Source organism: Haemaphysalis longicornis, unplaced genomic scaffold (genome assembly GCF_048455015.1).
Source record: "Haemaphysalis longicornis isolate Haplotype H1 unplaced genomic scaffold, Haemaphysalis longicornis Haplotype H1 scaffold_3, whole genome shotgun sequence".
Taxonomy (NCBI): domain Eukaryota; kingdom Metazoa; phylum Arthropoda; class Arachnida; order Ixodida; family Ixodidae; genus Haemaphysalis; species Haemaphysalis longicornis.
This window is the reverse complement of record NW_027526335.1, coordinates 114,291,876-114,315,003: the sequence shown is the minus strand read 5'-3', so window position 1 is coordinate 114,315,003 and position 23,128 is coordinate 114,291,876. Positions and strand designations below refer to the sequence as shown.

Sequence of the window (23,128 nt, the reverse complement as noted above, 5' to 3'; positions counted from 1 at the left end):
ATCATTTGCGTGAGCAAAGAGGGCAGGTTCTTGCAGACAAACGGTGACAATGATGCATCGAATTCTTGAAACCCCTCTTCACGTAGGCGGGTCTGGCTGCTATAAATTTCCACCATGCCTCGATGATGTTGCAACATTCTTTTTTACAAGCACAATGGAGCCTCCAGCTGTCGTGAGTTTGGCTTTTAAGGGGACACACCTGATCACATTCCAATGGGACTTACTCATTCATGACCCACAGGCTTAATAACCCTTTGAGGGTCGAATTTTTTCGCCAAATACGACCCCCCAGGGTCGATTTTTTTTTTATTGCTGATTTAAATTCGTCGGATGAATCTATTTTAAGAAAACATTATCGTAATTTTTTTAGGGTGACCAGAAAGTGACAAAAAAATCGTTTGTGTTGTTACATATATGTGGTTTATGCATGAGTAACACAAGAAAAATTCTAAATAAAAATGAGAGAGTAACAAGCCAGCACCTTTTGAGTGAATCAAAATCAGATAGACATCAGTTTCACGGGCACAAAAAGCGGGAAGCGCCCGGAGGACGATACCGCAACCAGCCTCTGCGCGCACGCGACCGGATGCAGGAGCGATAGACGGCGCACTGCTCATAAAATACAAAAAAAGGAGAAAAGCGCCTCATCAGTTTCGCAGGCGACCTTGGTCTGTGGCAGGCGCAAGAAGTGAGAGGCGCCCGGGCGCCTGGTGGGCAATACCCAGCGCGTCCCCTTGTTAGCGGATGCGCAAGCGATAGCTGGCGCGACGCTGAAGTGAATCATAAAAAAATAAAAAGAAGAGCCATCTACGCAAGAAAAAAATTTGACGTATTTCAGAAGTGTGGCAGCACATGCCAAGCAAGAAAAGTTCGCGAGAAAGGTGCACTTTTTAAAGATACAAGCAATGCTGTACATGTACGTCATTGACCATTTTGAAAGTGTTTGCCGATGCCTTACGTGTACGGCCGTGACCCTCAAAGGGTTAAAAACCATCGTGCTCAAGTAGAAAAGTGTTACAGTTTCATGGAAATGTTCCTAACAGCCTGATTTGCTTATTTTAAAAATATATCAATTTTCTACTGAAATAAGAACACGAAACTCTCGCCTGCCAAATAGCGAGCACCATCGAGTGCAAAATAGCTAGACTAGAATGTGTCTCTGGTTTATTTTATATTTCATTAAAGGAGTCGTATATCACTAAAATTGGCAAACTAGGCCGTTAAAAACATTTTCACGGATCTGCAAATCTTTTCGCATGGGTGCACAAATGGTTTTTAAGGCTGTGGACCATGAGTGAGTAAGCCCCCATAGGAAGGGAATTAATCAGGTGGGTCCCCCTTAATAGGTCTGCTAAGCACCCTGGAAGGTGGCACATGCATTAAACGTTGAGTACTGAACGTGCTTCCCTGTCTTCCCCCTCTCCCCCCCTTGTCCCAGAAGGAGCAGTCGATGAAACGGCTCCTGGAGTGGAAGCAGCGCATGCTGCAGTCGCCCCTGTGCAAGAAGCCCGGCCAGCAGCAGCAGCCCAAGCACCCGGTGCCCTCCTCGCTCGAGTTGCAGTCGGCCGTGCTGAGGAAGACCCCCGCGCCCGAGTCTTCCTCCTCCTCCTCCATGCCTCCCGAGCGTCCTCCGCTGCCCGAGGAGTACCGGAGGCGGGCCTCCGAGGGGTGCCCAAGGCCCCTCGACGCCAGTCCCCTCAGGGGAGCGGGAGCGGGGGGACGCTTCTTTGCCGGGGGAGAGCACACCCGAGGCACTCCCGTGGGCAGGGCAGTGGATCCGTCAACGCTGCAGGGGCCTGATCTCATTCGTGAGCAAGTTTTCTTTTGTTTTTGGTATTCGCTGTAGCCTGGCAGAACAAGAGCGGCTTGCTTAACCTTTCCCTAACCTGAGCTTGGTACTGCATTTACTCGCATACTGCTCGCACCTTTTTTTTTGTGTGGGAGAAATCAATACGAAGTTAGGAGGTGCGATAGTTATGTGAGAAAACTTTCCGATTGAATGAATGTTGCAGGGGTGCTTAATAAATATAAAAGAGGGTTTGAGCCTGAATTGTCATGCTAGCGACTGTTAAAAAATTTTCAGAACAGAACTGATTCGAGCAATAAGAGTACGTGTTCAGTATACGCACGACATGCAAAAGATTCCTTTTTTTGTCGAGGCTAGCCAAACCTTACCTTCTCAGATTGTTGCTAACTACTGCTAGTTGCTCCGGACAAAGCTTGTCCACCTCCAGTGCTCTTCATTAATTACGTGGCCCACCGGTCACTGGCCTGGCAGTTTTGCGATAGGATGCCCTTGCTCCTAGCGATTACATGAGCCTGCTTCCGTAGCAGTTCGATTGACACAGCATGCCCCTTTTGCGTGGTGATCCTTGATGTACTAAAGCCATGCAGCTTCAATCTGCGAGAAGTAAAAGTTAATGTAGTTTATTTCATCGCTGAAGACAAAGCGGATGCGTTGTCAGTGAGCACGTTTGTGGTGCTCCTAAATACAGTAGCTCGTCTCTTTGCGGCTGTCACATGTGAGGGGTTGAGGGAAAGGAGCCACTTGTATTTTATTGTCCAATCGCTCACAAGGCCGTCCAATTACACGGCTGACCAATCGCTCACAAGGGTGCCCTTTACCAATGAGTGCATTTATCAAAAAAGGCATCCCACTGCACTGGTGATGCGATTCTGAGGACTAATTTAAATGGAAAATTTTGAACCAGGAATTTTGTGTTCTTAGTTGCTTGTAATCCCAAGCCTGATCACAAATCTGCCTGCATGAGGTGTAATTAAGAAGTTGCGTGCCATGTCGTAGCATGAGATGGATACGTGCTTGCCGAGCCCAATTATTTTGGTGCTCCTAGTTCATCTCGTTTTGGTAACTGTGATGAACCTCGGTGTTTGCGTAGACTGTCGTTACTTTTGTTGTCTTTCGTGACGCATGGTTACGTTTCCCTTTTGTTGAGCCATTTTGTTTGCCTCCACACCCACCCCTTTCCCATTTGTTTCATTTCTTCGAATGCTCCGATAAAAGAGCACGCCAAGGTGTCGCCGACAAGGTACAACGACAGCCCAGACTACGTGAACCTGCGCAATCTCCGCTGCGACCCAGAGTTCTTCCACGAGAAACAAAGCGCCGCAAGCTACGCACCTCCAGCTGCGCAAGCCCAGAAACCGCTGCGTTCTTGCCTTAGCCAGTCTAGCGGCAACGCGAGACAGTCACCCTCGCAGCGTGAAAGGAGAGACTCTGATTGGAACCAGTCCCCAACTCGAATGGCCCAGCCTAATGCGGGTTTTGAGGGAGAGAGAATGCCCAACTTTCATTATCGGGACGCCGAGAAAGCGGCTCATTCACGGGATTTCAGTCCGTCCAACCGGGTCTATAGTGGCCAAGAGAGCTGCCGTTCACCAAACGATCAGTTTCGTGATGCTCAAAGCACTGGTCACCCGCATGCCTTCAATCGAGATGGTCGTGGCTCTTCCACCGAAGCAAAACTTCAGTCGCCAAACAATCAGCACCCTGAAGCCCAGAATACACGTCGCCAACATGCCTTTAGTCCAGATGGCCACGGTTCTTCCAGCGAAGAGAATAGTCGGTCGCCAAACAGTCGGTACCCTGATGCCCAGGACACAAGTCGTCCGCACACCTTTAGTCCGGATAGCCGCAGTTACTCAAGTGTGGAGAAAAGTCGGTCACAGAACAATCAGTACCCTGATGCCCAGGGCACAAGTCGTCCGCATGCTTTTAGTCCGGACGGCCACAGTTATTCCAATGGAGAGCAAAGTCGGTCACCGAACAGTCAGTACCAGGATACTCGGGATGCCAGTCATTTACAGGCCTTTAATAAGGGTGGCCACGGTTATTCCAGTGAAGAGAACAGTCAGTCGCCAAGCAATCAGTACCGGGATGCTCAGGGCATGGGCCATTCACAAGTGTTTAGTCCGGACAGTCGGGCTCATTCCAATGAAGGGAATGGTCGGTTGGCAAACAATCAGTACCGGGATGCTCAGGGCATGGGCCATTCACAAGCGTTTAGTCCGGACGGTCGGGCTCATTCCAATGAAGAGAACGGTCGGTTACCAAACAATCAGTACAGGGAGGCTCAGTGTGCAAATCGTCCACACGCCTTTAGTCCGAACGGTCAAGGTCATTCCAGTGAAGAAAACAGTCGTTCACCGAACAAGGAGTACCAAGACGCTCAAGGTCATCCACGTGCCTTCAGTCCGGACGGTCGGGGATACCCGACAGAAAACAATAACAGCCAGGTGTACCAGGAAAAAGACAGTAGCGCCCTCTATGACAGCAGCTACATCCGCTCTGACAGGCAGCTTAGTCCAACTAACATCCTGGTGCAGCGTGGCAGGCAAAGTGCGGCAACATCACACGCTCCGGCCAACAGAGAGTGGCCCCAGCACACGGTCAACCAGTGGCCGGAGGCAAGAGAGGGGAGCTATACCTTGCCAACCTCTCCATCGTCACGGGTACAACAGCGGGAGGACGACTCCGTGTTCCTCGAGGAAAAAGGTCGGCCAGATGGTAGAGCCTATGGTGAGGCCGGTGGCAGCCGAGGTGGTGCAAGAGGCATGCCCAGACAGCACAGCATGCGCCTGTCTTCCTCTGAGGAGCGAAATTCTGACCACAGCAACACCTTTCCAAGATCAGACCAGGGCGTCAGAAGTCCCCCGCGCAGTGCGTCTTCCCAGGACAAGTTGTACGGTAATGCAGACATGTGGCGAAACAGGGAGGGTTCCGCATCATCTTCTCTTGCATCCCGACCTGCCGTGAAAAGATCGGAGGAGGAAGCTTTCTGCATCAAGAAAGAAGACTACTACAGGGCTTCGCAGATGTTCTACCCGAGGCAGCCTGCGTCGAAGACCCTTCTCGGTTCCCTTTCTGACTCTGCAAGCACTGGCAGTGGGCCTGTGGACACTGAGACGTTTGACAGCCGCTATCGGAGAAGCTCAACCATGGTGAAAAGTCCACAGTGGGAGCTCGACAAAGATGTCGGCCTTCCCCTGCCCGACAACCTCGACCTCTCGTTCCAGTCGACGAGCAACAACTCTGTGTTTGAGGCCTCTTGCGAATGCCAGACACCCGGGGACCAGAGTCCGGAGCTCTTTCAAGGCACCCTGCGCCCGAACCGGACTTACGTGAGGGATCGCCAGCCCCCAGCAGGTGCGGCGCAGATGCCGAAAGACAGCGGCCAGGGCGAAGCGAAGTTTGATGACTCCACCGAAGTCAAAACGCCCGTGGGTAACTCGAACTTTGAAGAAATGCGAAGTGTCTATCAGAGAAAAAAGGAGGCACCACCAACAAACATAGTCCAGGACCGAATAAAGTGCTTCGAGCCAAAGGCTGATGCAAGTTCAAAGCCCACGGACCACGATCAAGAGAGCTGGGAGGCAGGGCAGAAGCAACAACTCGGCGAGAGGTATGCGTCGACAAGTGGCATTGGCGAGAGCCAGCAGGATGTGGAGCTGAGGGCTACAGCCGACGCGGCAAAGTTTGACTCGCTCGCGAAGTACGGCAGCACGTCCATCCTGGCCAGCCTGCACCGGAGTGCGGAGCTCATGAAAGACAGGGATCAGTTGTCAAAGGAAGAGAAACTCTGGCAGGAACCAGCATTGAAGGCGGATACTCTGTCCATGCTCAGACACAGACCACAGCAGCCCCCTCCCAGTGCGGCCCTACAGAAGCCTCCGGAGGCTCACTATCTTCCCATGGGCTGGCTTGCAAGCGAGGCCGATTATGTTTCCATGAATGTTGATCTCAGTCCCGGCTGCTCGCTCGACGAAGAGCCAGTTTACAACGAACCAGTCTTGCCTGGCCCGAGCTACGCCCAAGACTCATATGGAAAGCTGTCGTTGACTTGCCAGGCTCTCAAAGGTGAGGGGTCTGGATCGAGCAGCGATGGTTCCACAGAGAACATCTACGAGCAAGTTCAACAGGCTCCAGATGGACCACGCTCAAAGGCGTACAGCTCTCTGACAAACGACACATCGAAATTGGAAAGCCCGCCAGTTTACGAAGAACCGTATGGGCTGATGTCCTCAAAGTGCGAGGCCAAGGTACCTGAGAAGCCCAAGAGCCACGAGTTGTTCTTGAAAGATGGGAGCAAGCAGCTTGTGAGGAAGGCCATACCGGACCTGCTGCACCATGAAGAGGTCAAGGACTCCGGGGCTTCGGACGCTGACGACGAAGCCAGTCGGGCCGACTTCGACACTGCCACGTCGTCCCTGCCGAGCTATCAGAAGGAAGTCCTGAGCGATCATATTTCTTCCCTGCCCCTCCGGTTGCCAACGCAGCCTTATTTGCCCGTTTACTCGGCGCACGCCACCAAATACTCATTCAAAAAAGACAGAAAGTCGGAGGGCACGGGTTCCGGAGTCCCAAGTGCCAACAGCAGCTTAAAAGAACCCGAAAAAAGCAGCCTTGGCCCACCGTCCAAGTTCGTGTCCTTTGCCGAGACAGCTGGGCCAAGTTCTAAACTGGCTCCTGAAGCACAGCCCAAAGTCTCTTCTTACCAGACGGAGATGAGACCCACCAGTATCGGCCTGTTGAAGAACCTTGAAGGAGACACGAGCTCTAGCGAGGCAGGTTCAAGCCTGGCAAGTTCCGTCGCCAAAACAAGCAGTGCAGATACGGCGCTGCAGGGTTCTTCGGCACAAGGGAGCTTCAACCAAGTCTCATCACCTCTCCTGTCCACCGCTCCGGACGTCCTTCCATCAGAAGTTCGAAGCGTCGTCTCCGAATCCAACTCCAACAAGGCACAGAACAGCAGCAGCAGTGCAGCCCCTTACTACTACTCGGACATCTTCGGAGACAAGCTTGGAATGATCGGCAGCCTAGCGGCACGACCGAGCAGCCAGCAGTCTCGCGCAGCACCCAACATGCTGAACAACACCCGTGACGTGACGTCCATTTCGCCCCCTTCCAAAGACCACGTCGGCCGCAAAGTCAACAAAATCTCGACTCCTGCGGGGCTGAGCATCAGCCACACTCGCACGCGCAGCGAGCCTCAGTCCACGGCCGATCTGGAGAGCACGCTCCGCGGGCTCCTTCACCCGGCCAACACGCGCAAGTTCTCCGACGCCGAGCGCAACAAATACGTCGCCGGACACACGCTCGAAAAGACGTCACACATGTCGCGCTCCGTTCTGTGCCACATGCGTAGCAAGCAGGCGTCTGAGACGAGCCAAGCCAAGTCGGAGGAACGTGCCGGCGCATCCTCCGGTCACGATTCCGAGGAACAAGCCAGATCTCGAAGCCCCGGGCGAATGCTTCAGGGTCGCCTGTCTCGTTCCTTGGAAGACATTATTGACAATCCACCAGCAGACAGCCATGCGACTCGCAGCAAGACGCCTGTGATACCCTGCCAGGATGAACCCTACTACGAGAACGTGGGGTTTGGGAGTGCCCGTGCGCAGTCATCGCCGCCAAAGCCGCTGAGCGGTGCCAGCCCACAGGTATCACCGGCGAAGCATAGCATTTATGACGGTGAAGACCTTTGTAGGGAATTCGTGGCTGCGGGCGTGTTGGGAGACCCGGCAATGCAGCTGTCTGGGCGGCTCTTGGGGCACCCGGTTGGCCAGCTGACATCAGAGCAGCGGGTCAGGACCCCCACTGCGGACCTCTTGCCTGTCGGCTCCTTGAGTGCCAGCCTGGGATCGCTCAAGCTGTCTTCACCCGAGCATCGGGAGCCATCTTTTTCTTCCTCCAGCCACAATCCTCACGGCGACCCAGGTAACCCTGATTTTTTTTTTAAATTTCCCCCTCACAAGGAGCGCTGCCAATTTCTGAACAGGGTTGGCATAAGTTTTTTTTTTTTTTATGTTTTGTGCTGAATATCTGCGTGCATGATATTCCTGGTTTTATAACCTGAATGTACTGAGTGATGTTTGTGCATGCGGTATTGTTTTGCTGGTCTTACATGTCCTTACCAGCGGGTACCTGCCTGCCTAGATCAATAACCGCCACTTTGTTGATAGCAGGGCAGGTTTTCTTTGTCAGAAATATTTTATTTATTTAGGTGCCGGGTCTTTACTGCCACAAGTGGTAAAATCGCGATGTGCAGATTAGCTTGCAATACCTTACTAGCACATTCATTTCTATACGAAAGTTGTGGCTCTCGGACAGCAAGAAGAAGCACCCAGGTGTCATGCCGCTGTTTGGTGTGCCAGGCAAGAACATCAAGATTTCATGCTGGCTCCAGAATATTGCAGCGCCCTCTTTATTCAGCCTCCCAAAATATTGGTGATGGCTCAAAAATTGCTTACATTTGTCGCATATTTTGCACTCTACAGGGTGCTTAAGGTATTATTAAGTGATCTTGAAGATGAGAACAAAATGTCAATTTACTTGTCTGTAAAGTTGGTCACACGTTTGTCCTATGTAAAAATTACAGTTTATACTATAAGTGCAATATCGTTCATAGCTCCTAGTGGAAGGCTTGTATGGGAAGTTGGTTGATTGAGAGGGAGGAAGGCAAGATGGAGGAGTAAGACATTCGTTGTCCTTTCTGTCCAAGGAAGGGATTTTGCATAATAGTATGAACACGGAGAGAAGGAGGATGGGGTGTTCTCTTGTAGGTTAGGGACACTGTTGTAGAGCAGGTGCAAAGTATTGGACCTTGGCTGCTAAACATCGGCCATTACGAAACCACTATCGTCTCCACGTCAACGGCACCGCGTTTATAAACACCTTTTGGCACTCTCAGGGTAGCCGCTTAACTCTCTGCCTGTTCCACAACTCGCAGGCAAGCGCTGCTGGTCGAACGACTTCCAGAAATCGAGCGCCCAGGGCGACCACTACCGACACAGCGTCGACAACCTGCACGTCCGTGAGAAAGACTTCGTCCAGCCAAAAAACGTGAGTGCGCTTGAAGGTTCAGTACTGGAGCGGTGGTGGCTCCTTGTTTTTTGTGTCGAGGTGCTGAGCGCCCTCCGGTTGCGTCCCGCAGTCTCCCGAGAAGGACCCTGAGCCAGCGTCTCCATCCACCGCAAGCCTCAGCCACAGTATATCAGCGGGGGACCTTCTTGGGAAAAGCGTAAGTTGACCCTCCCCCCAGCCTTTCTTTCTTTACTGGTCATGTTCACACGAGATAGGATTGATCCCGTGTCAAAAATTGCAGTTATAGTTATTATAGCAGAGCCAACTTGTCAGCTTTAGCAGCTACCACATGAAATACTGCCCTGGAAGCCGCCGCGGTGGCTCAGTGGCTAAGGCGTTGCGCTGCTGAGCACAAGGTCGCGGGTTCGATTCCCGGCCACGGTGGCCGCTTTTCTGATGGAGGCGAAAAGCGAAAATGCCCGTGTGTACGAGATTTTGGTGCATGTTAAAGATCCCCAGGGGGTCAAAATTAATCCGGAGCCCTCCACTACGGCGCGCCTCACCGCCTGCGTTGTGTCGGCGCTTTGGACCATACAATCAATCAAATCAAAGTACTGTCCTGGAAAAATCACCGTAATCACATAGCTGTACATGAACGACAGCTGTCATGGGTCTATCTTAGTTCAGAGTGATCATCTGCAAAATAACCCCTCGCAAAAATGGGGCTGTGAAACTGTCATAACTTTGCCAAGATTTTTTTACGTTACTCTTTGGTGACTAGAAGGAGCTGTGGAGGACAGACACCAGGGTCACTTTATGGCTCAAAAAGGCACCGTGAAGGCAGCACCCAACTTTGCTTTACTGGACAGGTTGTAGCCCACTGCAGTTTTTTTTTAGCGTAAAGTGATGCTTCAATTACAGAGCAGCTTTCTTTTTTTCACTTAAAAGGGGATGTGTCAAATTACGTGCTCCAGAAATAAAACTTTGTGCTGCATTGAGAGCTTTTACGACACCCTTGAAGAAGGTACAAGGGTGAAAACGTTCTTGTGTAACTTCCTACCCCCCTGCCTCATTTTATATGGGATGTGCTAGTGCTTCAAATTGGGCCACCTATTTATTCGTTCATAAGTGTGTGCTTCCTTCTTCAACTGCTTGTGGCACTTCAGCACGAGGAGCTGGTGCTGCTGCTGATACAGCTGAGGAGGAGCCAGAGCAACCTGCTGGGATGCCAGGTGCAAGTCAAGGAGGAGCTGCATGAGCTCAAGCAGCAACTCGTGCAGAGGTGAGCATCGCCTGTGGACTGCCTTATTCTCCTCCTCCTCCTCCTCTTCATCGTTCAGATTTTTCTTGTTTCTTAAAGATGATAGTCTTTCGTGGGCTACTTAAATGCAGAAATTTTGGTCTGTCTGTCTGTCTGTCCGACTCAATTCAGCCACCCGGCCAAAGTGAAACAGAAACTTTATTTACCCACAGCCAAATCTAAACGTCTAAGTCCGGTGTCAATGTTCATACTTGTCAACATTGTTCAACAAGAACAGGACATTACGCAAATATAAGGCAGAAAATCAATACATGAGTGATATTTGCAGTGTTCCTTCATTAAAAAATTGGCTGCGTATCTGCTCTTTTTGTTGTAAATGTCGTCAAAAGACAATAGTCTTTGCAGACATTTTCCAAGGAAATGCCCCTCTTTGCTTTCCCGCTCACCTCTCATGCTGTTCCTGTACCGTCGCGCTCATCCAAAGGTAAACACACTAAAGGTTTGCTCAAGGAACAATAGACAAAACAGTGTTGGTCATAGCACTGTAATCTTTACATTTTCCAACACTATGAACCCTGGTGAGTGCAATAAGAGAATCATCTTTTTATGCATCGCTTGGAACTAATTTTACAGCTCATTAAACCTTGGTGGCACCAGTGGTAAGGAACCATTTTGAGTGCCCATTTCAAACACTGAAGTTTAATGAGCTGTAAAATTTGTTTCAAGCGATGCATGAAAAAAAAAAAAATGGTTCTCTTATTGCACTTACCAGGGTTCATATTGTTGGAAAATGTAAAGATTACACTTTTATGACCAACACAGTTTTGTCTATTATTCCTCCAAAAATGCTTATTTACCTCTAATTATCTCGGGAACTAATTGACCAACTAAAAGAATAATGCCATATTTGAAATCAGTGGGGGAAAAGCAGCAAGTCTTAAAAATTAAAAGAAATAGTTTTAAGAGCTATGTCCCCCCTTAAGTAGCCCAAGAAAGTCTATTGTCTTTAAAAATCCACGGATGCTTGGTTTTTTCGAGAGCCAATGAAATACTACATCAACTGCAGAAAACCGTCGCCTGATGTTGCTCGATTACCTGGCAGCATTTAAAAAAATCACACGCAACAGCAACGAAAGGTTCCACTTGTTATGTTCCACGTTCTGCTTGCAACACTCGTGGAGTATTGCAACGTGATTCTATAAACATTGTGGTGTGCCTGGATTCACGCGCGTCCCCGCTGGCATCAGGACACCCGACTTGGAGCAGTGGAACGTGGTTAATTTAAATTGACTTGAGCAAACCTCTATTGTGTTTACCTTGGGAGGAGTGCGACGGAAGAGGAACAGCATGAGAGGTGAGCGGGAAAGCGAAGGGAGCCATTTACTTGGCAAATGCATGTAAATGTCTTCCTTATGCAGTTCTTGAACTCTTCTTGGAAGATCCTTCTTAACTTTCGCCTGCGTTTTGACAGGGCCACGCACTAATGCATTTTGCCAAGGCTGATGTGAGGGGACTGTAACTCGTAAAGGCACATGCTGAGCTTTGTTCATTCATCGTTAGACAAGGCTTATATTAACGTGGGACTTGCGGCTGCGCGTGCAGTGGCGCCCAGAGCAGTGCCACCGATGTACAACGGCTGGTGGGGCTCCAGCGGAGCCTGAACGAGTTGACGAGGAACCTGGACCTGACGCACCCGCTCATCAGCCTGGTGGAGAACATGGTCAAGCTGGGCAGCCTGTACAACATCGCCGGCACCAACAAGCAGGTGGGGCGCTGCTTCGCTTGGCGCGCTGCCACACTTTTTAGAGCGAGCTTTTCGGAGGGACAATTGTCACGGGCCTCAGAACATGCGGCCAGGTTGTGAGTCGGCTTTATGTTGGCGCTTTGTGTCTTAAAGGAGCCATGAAGAGAAAATGCAAGTTGGTTTTATTCGAAAGATTTCGTGTTTTATAGTGCCCCCAGCGCTTGTCCGGATACAAACGATGCTTTATTCACTGAGAAATTAAACAATTTAAGTTAAAATTTTGATTTTCCCGCTAAATCGTTTGTGTTCGGGGTCTGCAATGACATCACAGGAACCGACCGCTCTGCAGCCTAGAGTCCCTTCATTCACGCATCCGCCGTACAGGGTAGAGACACGTATACGCTGGCGCCGCCATTTTGGGTTGCTCGCTCGCCGCCGAAGCAAGTCATTGTGTCTAAAACGCGCTAAAATTATCGCCGCAACGCGGTTTACTGAAGACGTTTGAGTCATATTGTCTGTTTCGCGTTGCTAGGTCTCGTGGGAAACGAAAAGAATAACGCGTTGAGCCCGTTGGCTCAATTGCGGCGGCACGGGACCGTTCAAAGGTTGTCTCCACCCTGTACAGCGGTGTTGGTTTGTTCCCGCGTTTCTTTACGTTACCCGAACCTAGATGGCGCCACCATACCGTGGCAAGCGTTTGGTTTGTTTTTGCCCGCATTTAAACTTGGCTTGTTTTTGTTCTGGGAGAAAATATTCGTTCCCTGAAACAGTGCTCGCTCGACAAATGGGGTCACGTAAGACACCGTTGCTTGCGTCAATCGGCCAGTGTCGTCTGAGACAACCCCAAGCCCCGTAGTGCTGTGCAGCTAAACCAAGCATGCTGTGCGCAGTACAAACAGCAGAACGCATCAGTACTTCTATGTTTACATGTGCTTTCGTAACTTCCACTGTTTGTCCCATCATTCTTATTGCTTTGTAAAGAATGTGCCCTAAATTTAAGCGCAAATCGCTCGTTCGTCTAGTTTGTAAGCTCTACCTAATTTGCGTCTGCTTCTGCCAGCCTCCGCCAATCGCAGAGCTTAGCTCATGTGACATCATAGGTTCTGTTGCGGGAAATGAGCTGGTGGGTCGCATGACCATTCCCGTTTTTCCTAATTATGTAGCTTATTTGAGCGAAGTTTACGTTAAAAGTGGTGTCAGTATGATTCTAACGAGACAATCTTTTGAATGAACCAAACTTGTGTTTTCTCTTCATGGCTCCTTTAAGTTGCAGATATCACTCTAATTGTTCATGCCCAAGCTTATGTGTCCCAATCTGAAAGCCTGTTATGGTTGCAGCTGGTACAAAACTCAGGCTGATACGAATTTTAAAGTCCTTGATGAGGGCGTTGGGTATAGTGGGATCAATTTGAGGTGTTGCAGTATCATTTTTGCACCGCGGTAAACGATACGAATGCATGAGTGAATAATGGTCTCGGGAAATAGCTTTAACTCAGATGCACATATTTAAGGGGGGACGCGGCTTTCAACTTCGGAAAAATGACCAAAACATCGTTTTTTTGAAACCCACATATTCGGCTTCTATGTTTCCTATTCTGTGCATCTGCAAAGTTTTTACGCTAAAAAGCGTCGCAAAGTGGCATAAAAAAATACTTTTGTCAGGCGCGGTGACAAACTATCAGCGCAAAAGGGCGAAAAAACGGCAATTTTCGGAGCGCTCTATCTCCGCAACGGTGCCACCGGGCGCGGCCATTTTGATATGGTTAGATCGGCCGAGCGATCGTCTTTCCGGTTCCGCTCGTCTCTTTTATCTTCGTTCATTCACAAACGCACAAACGGCAGAGAAGAAACGACGCACAAACGAAGCTAGAAATAGATGCCGAAGCGCTATTGGTCCTCCGGTCGGGGCGCAGAACACCGACCCCCCTGATTGGATGTCGCGGGCGCAACGCAAGATGGCGGCCGCCTGAGCTGCGTAGCGAGCGGATTGAGTTCATTTTCGCCGCTTCGCTCGGCCGAGTTTCTGTTCAATCTGTGGTATTCAACAGTGACGTTATCGTGATGGGAATGCCAGAGATAACGAGCCAGAGTACGGGAAGTTGTGTGGCTCGAAAGGCGGAGGTCATCGAACGCTTCGTGGTGCGCGTGACTCAACCGTCGCCAGACCCCGGAGTGTGACGCGGTGTGCGCGCTTGCGATAGCGGTTCGTGAAGTGAACTTTTAGTCGGATTTGCGATGTTTACGCTTAGTTATTGCTGTGTTTTGACTGTGGGCTCGCTAGCCTTGAGAAAGAAACGGTCGACGCGTCAAACGCTGCGGCGCGCACGGCATAGCCGACGCGCATTGGAGCATCACATGACTGGGCAACCGGTTACGATTGAACGCCAGTAGTTGTAATTAATGCCTGCGACGTTAGATTTAATCTTAAAAGCGACCTGACCAGCCATATCAGGTATAATCAAAGTTCGATATGTCGCGGTAAGCGTGCGCTGCGATGCGCGCGAGCCATATCGCCTTTCTTGCGCAACGTTTCCCGTGCACTTGTAATTTTCATGCAAACAGGTTTGAGTTAGTAATATAGGAATAAAAATATGCTCTCTGCGTTAAAATGTACGTTACTGTGGCAGCATTTAACAGATTTTTTTAGGGAAATTATTGATACCATTGCTCAGGGCATACTGGCTGTGCTGCGAGAAATATTGGATGTCTTGAATGTCAAAAGTAGTAAAAAAATATGCTCTTGCATTGAAGTTGGGAGTTATGCAGAATACTCTAACAAGCTTCAAAGTAGCTCATTTCCATCCTTGTGGTATGCAAACTTTTGGCAATGAACACCTGCACGTATGAGTACTAAGTTGCTGTGCCAGGCAAGATAAAACATAAAAAAAGCCAAAAATGTTCAAATTTAAGTAAAAAAAATGCTTAACTTGTTGCCATGGTGACAACACTGCAAAAGGAGGTTGTCCAGTGCGATACAGCCAACCAACTAACCTACTTTGCATTGAAAGCCCATTGAAACCCATCTCCCCTCCGTTTGGTTTGCAAAGGGGGGTATGTACTCTTCACGGAGGAGCTGAAAATGATGTTTTCTGGAATGAGAAAAGCTGTAAAAGGCACTCCAATTTCAAGGCAAGGCCTTCCAGAAGCCCCATGTTCAAAAGGACATGAAAGGCTACAACCGTGACGACTTTTGATATGTGAAACCTATGTTGCAACTTCGGAAGCCGTTTTCTCAAAACAGTTTTTTTTGCCACCTGTGTCGCTTGTTCCAGGGATTTCTTCTTGACCGCTGGGTCTATTTTGATTCCGTTTCTTGCATTACATTCCTTGATGAACTGTTCAGGTCGTGACACTTTTGGTTTTCCAGATTTGTTTTTTGTGATTTTTTTATTCAAATAATCGTTCACAGTTGACATGCCTGTTGCACATTAACCTCTAAAAAAATGAAAACTAAAAAACATTGTGTTGTAAAAAAAAAATTCTAAAACTGTCACGACCTCGTCCATTCATTTGGGAATGCAAAGCACTTCGAACAAGTTTTCTATCGTGTTTTATAAGCCGCTCAAGCTCGGTACAAGCGGAACAGAAAGAAAATTTCATACATAAAAAAGTTTTCAAAATATTACTTTGAAATTTTTATGGTGTTATCACAGAAGCATTTCCAGTTGCTGTGCCAATTTTCATCAAAATCCACAAAGAAATAAAAAAGTTGATTTTGAAAGCCACGTCCCCCCTTAAACACAGATTATACCATGTTTGACGGCTAAGAATACTCTGTACAACATGCCATGCTTCATTACCTTCACTACATCTGTGTGCCATGGCATCTGTGTGTGTGCATCTCCATTCAGAGTGCATATGGGGATTGTGGCCCTAGTGCCAGTGACTGGCAGGCACTGTCTTGAGGATCGGGCCCCATCGCTGTTTTTAACGAGGGGTAGGGTCTTTGGAAGCCGTCCCCTCATCTGGTTATCACGTCTCTCCTGGCGTGTGTGGAATTGTGTTGGTGTTCAGCTAAATGAAAGAAAGTCCCTGCTTCAAGCAGGGTTTTCTGTTGCGGGATGAAGGAGCTGACATGGTGGGGATTGATTTGGCAGTTTTCATCTATAGAGCATTTTTGACAGCTTAATTAAGGCCCTGGAATCTTAATCTAACATTACCCAGGTCTCGGTCTTCTTTCCGCGGCCAATTGCTGATGTGCGTGGAGCTGTATACATTTACTTGGCAAACCTTTTGGAGACAGCACTGTTAATTGTACGCCTGTTCAGGAGAAGCGGTTGGACGAGGACGAGGACTACCGTTACGAGGACACCTATGCCGACACCCTGGAGGCCGAGACGTTGGAGAAGCAGCAGCAGCTCATTGAGAAGGAGATACTGCATATCCAGAGCATGCTCGCTGAGAGCACCTCTGTAAGTATAGACGAACTGGTGGGCACTGTAGATCAAGCAACAGCTTCGGCAGTGCTTTCTTTGTGCGTGTGTGTGTGTCAGAGAGAGAGAGAGCACCAAAATGCAGTGGTGCTAGCATGAATAGCGACTGCAGTTAAAAATAAGGTGTAAATGCCGCTGCGAGAAAACAGTGAGAGAATAAACACGACAAAACTGAGGCAACTTAACAGTTAGAAATGGCACTGTGGGCCAGGCAATAACAGGCAGTTTTTTCTACTGTGACGCATCCACAATTGTAGGCATTCTAGTGAAAACTGCTTGTAGTTCGCTCACTTTGTTTACACTGAGTCTGTCATTGCGGGACCCAAACACTGGCTGAATGCGCTTCACGCTCGCGTATTGCTGCTGCATGCGAGCTGTGATGATATGCGAGAAAGGTAGGGCAAATTTTGCCACGCTTGCATGTTTGAGTTGGTCGGTGGCCTCATAGGGTGGTACATGCCCATGCGAGTGATCGTCCAAAGACACTGTTACAGTAACACCTCATTAGAAGAGACATCAAGGGACCCGAGAAACACATTTCTTGAAACCAAGTTCTCTTCATGTTGCTAACATGAAAAGCATAGCAAAACCGACCAGACCATTTTCATTCAAGTGTCTCTTATAACCAAGTGTCTCTTGCAACAGTGTTTCTTGTAACGAGGTTTTACTGTAATAAGAATTAGGCTAATTGTTTAGACGACCTTTCTTCTTTCTCTTTCAAGTGCGGTAGCCCACTGAAGGACGATCTGGAGGTGGAACTGAAGAGGCTGCAAAAGATTGTGAATGACCTGCTCCAGAGGAGAAGCAAGGCAGGCTCCACCTCTGCTGCCAGTATCTATCTGGAGGACAAGCCCCAGAGCGTGGCAAAGTCGCCCGAGTCCAAGACTAGCCCAACAGGTAAGTGTCGGGGGCAAGAACCATTGTAGAAGAATGCCTGAGGAACCACTGTGCATATTTTGTAGTATGAATGCACTAAAATGCTCATCTCGGTTAACTTTGTTTAGCAAATGACAGGAAGCAGACCAGGGGACCACCATGGTAACGGAGTGGATATTGGTATATGGGAGTGGAAGAAAGGGGAGGCCAATAACTCGATGGAGAGATGAAATGAGGAAATTTGGAGGCAGGGAATAAACTTGAGCAGCACAGGACAGAAGCGGCTGGAGGTGGGAGAGGCTTTTGCACTGCAGTGTATCTAACTAGGCAGCTGCTGCTTCTGATGATGACAATGAGTTAATAGTGGGCATTTTGAGTATTAGGCTGACATTAATGGGGCAGGGCTTAGCTGTATCATCATGTGTTAATTCATAATATATCTTGGCACTTTTATTGGTAGTAGGTCTTTTCGGGTGGTACTACTGGAGTTCCGGTTTTGCTAACTCTCTCTAAATTTGGCTTGGCTGTTATAGTATTGCATAAGTCGGAATATAGGTCGACCCCCTTACCTCGTGGCCGAGAAATGGGGGAAAAAATCAGGTACACGACACGGTTTTATTGAGGCCGTAAGCACTTAGTTTGTCTAAAGTTGCTCATTAGAGCTAGCTGAAGTCTTGTAAGACGGCTGCTTCTGTCTGGCTGTCTTCCACACAGCAGTCCGGGGAATCGCTTATGGAGCGCTTCTTAGGCACTCACAAGACGACGTTATCCGGGAGCTAGTGCCAAGCATGGGACAACATGTGCAGAGGGTCGCCCGAGAGACAGTCTGTGCAGGCGTCCAGCAGGCGTCTCAGGGTTGTCATTGACCATCCACTCATAGAGACGTCACACAATGCAAACAAAAGTCACCACTTTGTCCTCCAGTTCCGGGTTTACACGCAGCACCTAATGGATACTTTCGAGCCTTGCATACCTAGAGCTGCCTCTTCAGCTTATGCCAGTAGTGTGCACCCATTTCAGTGACACTGAACTGGTGCTAGTCGGATGTTGTTGCCATTGGCTTGGGCATAGTATGTAACGTTTCTTTTAAATGCTGTGATGAACTGGTGCCAAGTACCTGAAGTCATTTTGAGCAAGAAGAAAATTTCACGCACATGCTCACTGACAGAGACAGAAGCAGCAAAAGAAAAATAAAAAAGATGACAGCGTGTCTAATTGATGTTGGTGGCGATGATGCCTTTGCGGTTTGGATGGGCCTGATGGGCTGCCCGGTTGCTGGATGACAATTAATATTAAGACAATGACCGGTAGGGTGACTTTCCTGCAAATTTTTTTGGCGAAAAATATCGACCCTGACTTATACGGTAACCACTAGCATGGAATCAGTCGAGAGCTCCCGCATGACCCATAAGTCTATCGAACTTTGTTTCAGGGAGTCTCCCAGAGCGCAAGCGGCACCAGAAGACATACTACGAGACCGACCTCGACTCATCGGTGACCAGCAACCTTGCACTGGACAGCCGGCCGTCGTCCCTCTGTGATGTGGTCACTGCTGTGAGTCATGCACCGCACCAGTCACTAATGCACTATTGTAATGGGGTTGATAGGATTGCACGGAGGGCACACTGATGCATTATTGTCTTGGCAAAGTGGAGCAAAGTAAGGAAGCTGTTTTGGATGATTAAAGCAATACGCCGGCCACCCGCAGCTTTTCTCAGTTTTTGGTGAAAACATTTTGGGAGATTTAATTAGGAGAACCACATTTGTGTGTTCAACTAGGAGAGGGAGTGTTTTATTCTATTGCTGAATTTGTGCCAGTATGACAGCAACTGGTGCCCTGGAAGCACACGATTCCAAGCTTATGTCAAATTACAGTTTATAAGTTTGATAACAGTCACCTAGGCCTGTATTTATTAGTTATCTAATACAGGCCCCAATAAGTGCAGAAATTTGGGATGAAAATTTCCGGGTAAACCTGAAAAACTCACGGCAGTTGTGGAATGCAAGTTTGACTGGATTGTGCAATTGGGGAATGGGAATTTGATGCTGATTGCCCTAATGTATTCTAAGCCTTAGGCAGATGTTGAAATGGGCCTAGTGCTTTTTTTTCCCATCTGCACAGCCAGTTTGTGATGGGAAAGTGGATGGCTATTATAGAATTTGAAACTAGGTGCTGGCAAGTATTTTTCTGACAGGGGAGGGGAAATGGGACTGCCTAAGTACGGTGTTAGGTGCATGTGAAAAAAATGTGGCAAAGACACTTCAGTCTGCTTACTTTTAGGAAGGTGAAAGCATTATAGACCCGCAAGGGGTAATAATGTTTAGCAGTAATGTCTCCGCATATACAGTAGCACCCACGTTCCTCAATGCTGCGTTTGCGCTGCTGAGCACGAGGTCGCGGGTTCGATTCCCGGCCGCGGCGGCCGCTTTTCTGATGGAGGTGAAAAGCAAAAACGCCCGTGTGTACGAGATTTCGGCGCACGTTAAAGATCCCCAGGTGGTCAAAATTAATCCGGAGCCCTCCACTACGGCGCGCCTCATCGCCTGCGTTGCGTCGGCACGTTAAACCCTATACAATCAATCAATCAACCTCAATGCTGCGTTTTCCCGGCTGCTACGTTGTTTTTGTCTAGTCCCGACGCAGCTCACATAAAGTCCCATGTATTAAAATCCTCACTGTTACATCGTGGCTCAGAGTACATTCCCGGGTCATTCGTTGCTATCTGACACTCTGAAGCCGCCCGGGCAACATGCGCGGACCACCATTTTGACGTTTGACAAGCCTTGGCCAGGCTTGGCTACGGAACTGACTGCATGAAGCCGCGTGCGGGTGCAATTCGTCACCATTAGATGGCCCTATGTTACTCTATGCTACCACCATCGTCACTGTGCATATAACGGAAGCTTCAGTTCGGAATGCCGGAAGTGCGTGTTTGCCATAAAAGCACCACCACCGCATGAATAGCACGCACTTTCGTCATCGTCGTGCACTTCAGGCTTTGAAAACACTGTTGAACTTGCAAACACAAACTTTGCCAGGCCTTGATGGAGTCATGAAAACAGGAGGCGCTTTCCCTTCAGGAAAAGCTTGATGTACTAAACGCAGTAGACAAGCAGCCAGCGCGGAAGAGAGTTGACATTGCTAGGGACCTTGCATTGCCACGCGTGATGTTTTCCAGCGATCGCAAAAAGCGGCAATCCTACATTTTTGAGTTTTTAAGGTTCAAAAGCCAAAGTTACAGAAATACCTCGTTGCAAGTCAAAGCTACACTGTTTTCGTTCATTTTCGAAGGTTTCCTCACTGCTGCGTTTTCCTGGTTGTTACGTTTTGTTTTCCGGGTCCACTGAAAAACGTATAAATGGGGTTCCACTGTAATTAAGTTTTGTCTGTGCTAGTCTTGTGGGCACCACCGTGTTCCTTGGTTCTAAGCGTATCAGAAGTGGCGACTGTGCTGAGAGGGAGTGTGGTGGTGCGCCGTGTGGAGCGCCTTGGCTTGCTGGTGACTGCTGCGCCACTGGGAGAGGGTGCGTCAATGCAGGGAACACCGTCGCGCCTGCCGAAACACATGCTCCCTTCCTTCTCCACAGTACTATAATTTGTTTTCTTTCATTCGGCGCTCGTGTCACATGCCTGATAATGTATTTTTGTGACCATCTTTCATTCACGTCACTGTCTTTTCTCCTAATGGGGATATATAAAGCTTTCACCTTCAAACTATAGTTGATAATTCGGGGCTCTCCACCACATCGCAAGTCTTGTAGCTTCAGAGCATTACAATAATTTTCTAGATAAAGCTTTTGCTTTAAAACTTGAGGTGATAATCCGGAGCTTTCCGCTACAGTGGACATCCTGTAAGCACAGCTGGAGATTCAGAGCTTCAAAATAATTTCTGAAGTGTTTTATTTCTCCTTTGCTGCTCCTAATTCTGAACTAACTCTTTTGACCCGCCGCGGTGGCTCAGTAGCTAAGGCGTTGCGCTGCTGAGCACGAGGTCGCGGGTTCAATTCCCGGCCGTGGCGGCCGCTTTTCTGATGGAGGCGAAAAGCAAAAACGCCCGTGTGTACGAGATTTCGGCGCACATTAAAGATCCCCAGTTAGTCAAAATTAATCCGGAGCCCTCCACTACGGCGAGCCTCATCGCCTGCGCTGCGTCGGCGCGGTAAACCCTACAATCAATCAATCAACTAACTCTTTTGAAATTCGAAATTTATTTTCTGTGTTTCAGTCACAAAAAAACCAAGGGAAGGGGGCGAAAAGGTACACACCAGTACCTGGCTAGGTCTCAGAACCTTATATACAAGGTTTAGCAGCAAAACATTGGCAGCATTTCAATGACCGTTCTGTAACTGTTACCTTACCCACCGCAGTGGCTCAGTGGCTGAGGTGGTGGTGTGCTTCTGAGCCTAAGGACGCGGATTTGGTCATGGCTGCGGTGGCTGCTTTTTTGATGGAAGCACAAAGGGAGAACGCCCATCTGTCGAAATGCCAGTGCTTTACAAGGTGGGGGAAGTTAGTAAAGTAATCCAGAGCCCTCCACTATGGTGTGCCTCATAGCCCAGGCGTAGTTTTGGTGTGTTCAACCCCGCAATCAATCAGTAACGGTTGCCTTCTTCTCTGTCGTCTTCTCGCCAGATGGCTGGCCTGGAGTCTCCGAGCTTCTCGCCCGAGCCGAACGGCGAAGGCGTGTGCGGGGAGGACGACGGGGCAGACCGGTCGTACATGGCGCAGGACATCAGCACGGCGGACGACCGCACCAAGAAGTTCTACGGCCTCCTTCCCCGGGACCGCGCCCAGGAGATCAAGACAGTGCGCATCGTCAAGCGCGAGTCTGAGCGCCGGAGCAAGGGCAAGGACCGTAGGAGCGGAGGCAAGGGGGGCCCCGACGACCCGTCCTGCCCCCTGGCCTGGGTCACCGAGGAGGCGGACGGCGTCTTCCACAACGACGAGGAGGAGGAGGAGGAGTACGAGGAGGGCGGTACGTCTGGTCTGGGCGACGATTCCACTACTGTCTCTCAAGCCTGCTGCTTCGTCTGGCGCATTTTACAGTGGAAGAACATGTTGTGGGGCTTGTTGGCATTCAGTTATAGGACATATTGCAGCACAAAGGTTGATGAAGACTTAGAAGGCACATGGAACGAGCACATGTCTCGTGTGCCTTCTAAGTCTTTGTCAACCTTCGTGCTGTAAATATGCTCCATGGTTGTTTGATTGATTGATTGTAGGGTTTAGCGCGCCAACACAATGCAGGCGATGAGGCGCGCCGTAGTGGAGGGCTCCGGATTAATTTCGACCACCTGCAGGGGATCTTTAACGTGCTCCAAAATCTTGTACACACGGGCGTTATTGCTTTTCGCCTCCGTCAGAAAAGTGGCTGGCGCGGCCGGGAATTGAACCCGCAGCCTCGTGTTCAGAAGCATATGTTCCATAGTATTTTGCAGTGCCGGCTGTCAATTGATGTTGAATACGGGGCAGTACAGTATGCTGAGTGGGTCGCACGTTGGTGTCAATGGCACGCAGAGCAGACATTTCGGTGGAGTACCGTAGCAGTTTGGGCCAGTTGTGGTTGATTTATCTTGTATTGCAGCGCCACCACACAAGGACAGAGGCATTGAAATGTAGCACTTGTGTGTCCTTTCGTTTCCCCTGTTCTTGTGTGTTTGCGCTGTACTTCAATAGGAGTGTTTGGGTGGCTGCCGTAGCAGTCGTACAGGAGCAAAGGGGGCGAGAGGTGTGAAGGAAGTCATTGCTGTGGCTCATACCTTAGCATACATGCGTTCAGTTCAAAGCTTGTGCATCTTTAGGGCAGTTGTCAACCTGGCTAGGTGTTCCTTTTTCACATACACGAGTTGAGCGGCGGCTGAATAGCAAGGGATTGGACACCTGCACATACAACTACAAGTACACCTGTCATCACATTCTTGTTGTGTGCAGATGTGTTAGTCTGTATGTATGGTGTGTATATTAAGTAGTATGAGGGGGAAGTGAATTACATAGG

General features: G+C 49.2%; 1 protein-coding gene across 3 annotated transcripts in view; it reads left to right on the top strand.

Moving 5' to 3' along the window:
• LOC144175025 (uncharacterized) overlaps positions 1 to 23,128 on the top strand; it is a 103,097-nt gene that overhangs the window by 23,893 nt on the left and 56,076 nt on the right. For all 3 annotated transcript variants that reach the window (XM_077704040.1, XM_077704042.1, XM_077704043.1), the window contains exons 8-17: positions 1,439 to 1,808; positions 3,023 to 7,732; positions 8,745 to 8,857; positions 8,949 to 9,035; positions 9,985 to 10,100; positions 11,682 to 11,844; positions 16,092 to 16,235; positions 16,979 to 17,153; positions 18,565 to 18,686; positions 21,766 to 22,108. In XM_077704040.1, the coding sequence (XP_077560166.1) occupies positions 1,439 to 1,808; positions 3,023 to 7,732; positions 8,745 to 8,857; positions 8,949 to 9,035; positions 9,985 to 10,100; positions 11,682 to 11,844; positions 16,092 to 16,235; positions 16,979 to 17,153; positions 18,565 to 18,686; positions 21,766 to 22,108 (6,343 nt within the window). The remainder of the gene's footprint in view (positions 1 to 1,438; positions 1,809 to 3,022; positions 7,733 to 8,744; positions 8,858 to 8,948; positions 9,036 to 9,984; positions 10,101 to 11,681; positions 11,845 to 16,091; positions 16,236 to 16,978; positions 17,154 to 18,564; positions 18,687 to 21,765; positions 22,109 to 23,128) is intronic.